This window comes from Chenopodium album, chromosome 12 (genome assembly GCF_948465745.1).
Source record: "Chenopodium album chromosome 12, dcCheAlbu1.1, whole genome shotgun sequence".
NCBI lineage: Eukaryota > Viridiplantae > Streptophyta > Magnoliopsida > Caryophyllales > Amaranthaceae > Chenopodium > Chenopodium album.
The window spans coordinates 14,693,922-14,700,605 of NC_137845.1; the positions used below are offsets into that span (position 1 = coordinate 14,693,922).

At 37.5% G+C, this 6,684-nt stretch overlaps 1 protein-coding gene across 1 annotated transcript; it reads left to right on the forward strand.

Moving 5' to 3' along the window:
• The first annotated feature begins 3,494 nt into the window (after positions 1 to 3,494).
• On the forward strand, positions 3,495 to 3,908 carry LOC145570942 (pathogenesis-related leaf protein 6-like). Its single transcript, XM_081630058.1, has one exon. The coding sequence runs from the start codon at positions 3,495 to 3,497 to the stop codon at positions 3,906 to 3,908; it is 414 nt and encodes a 137-aa protein (XP_081486184.1).
• The last annotated feature ends 2,776 nt before the right edge of the window (positions 3,909 to 6,684 follow it).

The following is a 6,684-nucleotide window of genomic DNA, read 5'->3' on the forward strand; positions in this document are numbered from 1 at the left end:
TAAGACATGCAAAAGCAATAAAACACAAGACATTTTTTAACATACACACAAAGTCCAAAAGTTTTTGCAGGATTACCAAAGCCAAGACTGACTGTCCCACGACGGCCAGTAAAAAAGCTATTACAGCAAAAGCAAAATTGTTCAAAAGGACTAAAGCAAAGCATAAATCTGATCGTCACACGACGATCAGCGAAGGAAACAAAACAACATTGTTCAGTGCAAAGGAGAATTCAAAAGTTCAACAAAAGACAAAAGCATTCAAACTTCATCAGCTTTAATATCTTCGGAAGCAAGGGCATCAACTCCGGCAGCAGTCTCCACCGTCTCTTCAACAGCCAAGTCGACGACCTTGGTGTCAAGAGTGAGATCACCAGCCTTTCAATGAGAGTCCGCCGTGGATTTGACATCATCGTCGAGAGCACTACCCTCATAAGCTAAGTTAGCCTCAGTACCAAGGGACGCCAGAAAAACGTCTACCTCTCTCTGAGCATCTTCAGTAGTCAGACGACCAGTTAGGAAGCGTCTCAGCAGCTTGGCACGAGCTGTCAATTGATCCAGACACTTAGAATTCTCAGCATCATCACGAACCTCGACTAGAAAAGCCTCCAAATCAGCAAGTTGTTTCTCCTTCTTCTTCATAGTGGTCTCCAATTCAGCGACACGCTTCCCTCTCTGTTCAAAGGCAGCATTCAACCCAGAAATCTGCTTGTCCTTCTCTTCCACAAGCTTCTTCAACCTGGTCACTTCCCTTTCAGCAATGCGAGCTTGATTTCTGATAAGGCCTACAGAAGAACGAAGACCGGTCATCTCCTTATCATTAGAGATGAAATGACCTCGTATCGCCAACAGATCCTGTAAAGCCTACAAGCAAGGAACGTCAGAAATGGTACGACAAAAATAAATAAGAATAGTCAGAGGGAGAAGCAAGGTACATTTAGCTGAAGCGACACCGCTTCGCTGACTATGTTGGAAGGCGACATCTGCTCTAAACGCTTCTCAACACCAGAAAAAGGAGTTTCTCAACAGAAGGCTAGAGAGAGGACGACATAGAAGGGCTAGAAAGGAAATCAGCTGGAACTCGCACGACGTGGTCAGCGTCCTTAGGCCCCTTTGGAGGCGTCATTTGGCTGTGTGGTGAGTGACGCGATTGGAGAGGTGGAACATCTAACACCACGTCAGCAGCAGCAGTTTGTCTCTTCTTCTTCGAAGCCCGTTCAACCATCTCTACATAAGACAATGCCGCCCTCTTGGTCTTGCCAGACTAAGTTTCTACACAGAGAAAGACTGCACGTAATGAGAAAGATCAAGACAGCCAAAGAAAAACAGTCGCAAGAAAAGAGTCACTCACTAGAAGCCATCTCTTATTCCACGTCTTCCCCTTCCTTCTCATCTTCAACTTCTTCGGTTATAACAGGTCGAATGAAAGTCCGGTCCTCCTTAGTAATGCTCCGAACAGCTTCCACTTTGCGCAGACTCTTCTTCCCAGGGTTCACAATAGCAGCTTCAATCTCTGCACCAAAACAAGCCATAAGGACACTCGTAAAAAAGCCGAATCAAGGAAAGCGACGAGAGTTATGAAAGATACCTCCGCCGCGCCATCCACAACGAAGCCAATTAGCGTCTTCGCCTAGTGACTTCCTGTCTACAAACAGATAGCGCGACTTCCAGCCACGATCGTTCACCTTTCCAGCCCTCTCAACTAAAGCAGGATGCCCTCTCTTCAGCACCAACGTACATCTGTTCTTGGTTATATGTAATTTATACGCACATACTAAATCTGACAGGTCAAAGGGTTCCTCTCAGTCTTTGGTCACCTTTTCAAGAACAAGAGCTATTCTCAAAAATTGGGGCATCACTTGTCCCGGGCTCACATCAGTACCCCCATTAGAGATCGGGAGAGGGGACCAAATTAAAAGGTGTATCCCAACTTAAAAGGGTACTCATACATCACCATTTATCCCTTAGGGCAGTTTTCCGGCCTCTCTTCTTCAGTTGGGCCCTGGACTACAGTACATTCAGGCATCCTCGCCAAAGCAACAAACGACGGAATGTCCTCTTCCATAAAGTCACTCGTAGGATCGTCATTATCAGCCTTCTCTCCTACTACTTCACTTTCCCCCTCTTTCCAAAACCCTAAGAAAAAATCTAGTTCTTTGAGGCAAATTCAACTCCCTAGTCATAAGCTAGCCACAAATCGAGAGGAAATTAGAAGGCAAGGTCAAGAAAGTACCTGTTAGAACAACGGGGAGATTGCGGAATTCGCCCGAGAACTTGGAGCAGCAAGTAAAGGTAAGAAATTGAATTGGGGATTTTTCGGAGAGAGAAAGCACAAATTCAGGAAGTGCGTAGAAATGGGAATAAAGTGGTGGCGCGGTTATTTATGGGCAATTAATTAGGTAAGAAGTTATAGTAGTTTTTAATTCGGTTCTTAGTGGGATAATGAGAAGTTGCAATTGTCCCCTTGAGTTACCCACGTTCAAGTCGACAATTGGGGGCAAATTGTTATGGTCAAATTTCAAGTAAGTCTTGACGCACGACTGGTCTCACGACGAAAGAGGACGACACGCGAGAACATAACTAACTCAGCAAAAGATAAGGATTAACCAAGTCTCAGAAGATCTTTTGCTTAACAGCATCCTAATCCAACTTCAAGCAGAATTCCGTACAGGAATATCTCCAGCAAAAGGATAGACTCCAGACTAAGTCCAAGCAACGCCCATCCGGAATTTGAGGAGCTTGTTAGCTGCTTCTAACGGCGTCATATCTAGGTTTAAACGTTTATTTTTTCTTCATTATAAATAGCACAATATTTGTATTCAATAGCTACAACACTCTTACGCATTCAACTCAGATAAAAGAACTCTCGTACTCATTGTAACCAAAGTCCTTCATAGTGAAACGGTGGTCTTGCACCCACCCGTAGTTTTTCCCGCATTTGGTTTTTCTGCGTCACCAAAACACCTTGTCCTTTATTGTTTTTAATTTTTATCTAAATTCCATAGTTAATACTCTAGCAGTCGTACGTCCCAGCCTTAGGTCGCCCTTAGGCGAAATTTGGCATAAACATGTGTGCATTTATACCAAAGCATAATCAATGAGAAAGGCAATGATCATAATCTTTCAATAATGATAAAATTTTTCCACAAATAATGCATGCATTTACATTTAGTTTACCCAACCTAATTTTAGAACTTTATACTTGTAATCAAATATTGGATTATTGGTCATGCGAAATATAATCATCAATTGTATAATTGTACTGTGATTTGTGAATTAGAATCAACCACAAATAATGCATGCATTTACATTAGTTTAGCCAAGCAAAATGGATGGATAAATTTAGTCTATATATATAGCAACACATTCTATATCATTCCTCTAGCAATCAATTCAAATCAAATCACAACTAAAAAATATGAGGTTACTCCATCTTTCAATTTCATTACTATATACCGCGACATTTTTATTCAAAAGTAATTTATGCATTGACGAAAATGATAAAAAAATTCATCCTTGAGGGCCATAACAATGCTCGCGCCAAAGTAGGGGTAGCTCCAATTTCATGGGACAATAAGATTGAAGCCTATGTTCAAGACTATGTTGACAAGGTGAAATCTGATTGCATTGTCAAAGATGGTGTAAAGAGTCCATATGGGATGAACATCGCATCGGGTTATGAGGCTAGCATTGGTTGGGCGGTCATAGATGATTGGGTTAGTGAAAAGAACAACTATAACTACGCTTCAAATTCGTGTGTCAAAGGTAAAGAATGCTCTCATTATACTCAATTGGTTTGGCGTAACTCGGTTCGAGTTGGCTGTGGTAATGTCACTTGTGGTGCTGGTTGGCCTTACTATGCTTGTGCTTATGATCCTCCGGGAAATATCGAAGGCCAACGCCCTTATTAGTTGAATCCCTATGTATTATAATGCAATTACTCTCTTCCATTTTTTTTTGGTTGTTGTATTTAATACAACAATGTAATTTATAAGTTGGAGGATTATTATAGAGGATTATACTCCCTTCATCCTTTATTGATAGTCCCTTATGGTGAAATTTCACGAGAATTAAGAAACTTAAATAACTTAATTAAGGAATAGTGAAAGTACATTGGAAAGGTATATTTACATGGGGTACGCAAAAAAGTAGAGAGAGAAAGTAATAAATGTATATGAAAATGCAAAATTTACATAAGCACGCTAAATTTGCACAAATATAGTTGCAAATTGAAGAGAGTTTTGGTAAAAAAAAAAATTAATATTACTAGTAGTTACAAAAAGCAAATAAAACTATTATTTTGGGATTTAAATTAGGCCATAAGGGACTATCAATAAGGGACGGATGAAGTATAAGAATTATTTGCTCCTTTGATTTTAATAAGTTCTTTTTCCCATGCATGTTAGATGGGAGGGCATTGTCTTACTTCATTCAATTGTCATGTTTGATTTCAATCATGGAAGAGAACTGGTTATGCTTGAGGATTTTCTTAATTTCACTCCTGATCGAGGTTAGTCAACGTCAAAAAATTAGGTTAACGTCGGAAATCCGGCTAGAATTAGTATTTTACTCCGTACAACATTTTATCTTTTATTAGGTAGTTTCTTACAACATTTTATTTAATAAGTAGTTTCTCACAAAATCTGGATTTTATTAGGTAGTTTTTTTTTACACATGTTAGATCTCTATTATCATGGATTATTTCATGTCTAACTAATAAAAATGATTATCTGAAATAGAGTTTCCAAGGACATCAAATATCAATCCATCAAATTGATAAGCTCTAAATTTTGGACTATAAAGTTTCTTTTATCCTATAAAATTGTGGACGCATCGTCCCAAGGATAAAGCCCCAACCTATACAATCCGCAAGTCCGCAACCTATGCAATTTGCAAGGAGTAGAAGCTTATATATTAAAACAATTAAAATACCTAACTTTTGTATGTTATCCAAGTATGTGAGGGAATGTTTTGTAAAAACGTTTATTCAAAAACCTAATGCTCAAAATACATTTTATACACCACCTATGAAGATAGTCGTTACAATAATAAATCGGAAAAACACTATTTTTAACTTCAGGCAATTAATAACCTTCAATCAAATATATTGTCGTTAAGCGTTCATCGTTAAAATCCTTTTACAACAACGGTTTCAAATATAAATCAAGGTCAACATTCATTTCTATTTGTTTGTTAATACATGCATAGTATTCCAAACATAAATGAGTTGTATTTCACTAGCTATTGTAATCTCAAGTCAAACGGCTGTTTACATTAAACTAAATATCTAAAAATTCAATGAGTAAATATAGTTCTTACAAAATTTAGACTTTATAGAAATTATAGATGTAAGTAAATATAACATCATTAAAACCAAATTAAAAAGTAGAGTAAAACACAAAATTATTTTAGTAACCCAGATATTATTTAAAATTTGAATGTAATAATAATATTAAAAACAAATTAATACTGGTATTCTTTTTGATTAAAGGATAATGATATATGTAGCCCTTAGGGCTATGTATAAACATTAAATATACTTCCCAAAATGGAATTAAGTTGGGAATTCATGACAAAATCACGCACAAATCGGTGTATTAATGTTAATCTTTCCTCAATCCTTCCTTTTTGAGCTTCTTATAAGGGCTATATTTATCATTTTTCTCGATTAAATTATCTAACATACATACTCTTCAACCCAATTGGCATTTAAATGGGTTACAAACTTACAATCAAATCCCAACCAACAAAAAAATGAGGTCACTCCTATTTTCAATTGCCTTACTCTTTACCATAACATTCTTACTCAAATCTCATTCATGCCAAAACCAAGATGACAACAAAACCTTCCTAAATGGCCACAACGCTGCTCGCCGCGAAGTCGGGGTAGATCCATATACATGGGACAAAAAGCTTGAAGCCTATGCCCAAGACTATGCTAACAAGGCGAAATCTGATTGTAACACGGACAAAGGTTCAAAGGGTCCTTATGGGTTAAACCTTGCGTCGGGCTATGAAGCCTTGAGTAGTTGGCAAGCAATGGATGGATGGGCTAATCAAAAGTCCGATTATAACTACACATCAAATTCTTGTGCCAAAGGTAAAGATTGTACTGCTTATACACAAGTTGTTTGGCGCAAATCGGTTCGCCTCGGATGTGGTAGTGTTGCTTGTGGCGCTGGATGGCCTTTATATGTATGTGTGTATGATCCTGCAGGAAACATTCCTGGCCAAAAACCTTATTATAAACCAATACATAGTTCTTCATCAAATCAAATACTTTTGAGTTATTTCTTATTAGTAACAAAGATTATATTATGAGGAATGTACGCAAAGGGGACCTTCTACCGGGGTCATTTGGGGCCCAGTTCCCAGTAAATTATTGTAATTAATTAGTTAATAAACTTAAATAACCTTATTTTACTTATAAAATATTAGAAAATAGTGATTAGTTTTGTGCGGACAAAAGGTAGAATATTTAAATCTCGGCCCCTTTAATATTTTTGGCCAAGATCTGCCATGTACTAAATAAAACTAACTTAGAAGAACTCATTATTTTTTCTTTCATTAATAACAAAGTTGATGAGGAATGTAATACTATAATTGTCTTTTTTATAATTTTCATTGCAAATATTTGGGTTCAAATTATATTTGTTCCAATTCATGTTGCACTTATCCTTATTTAGA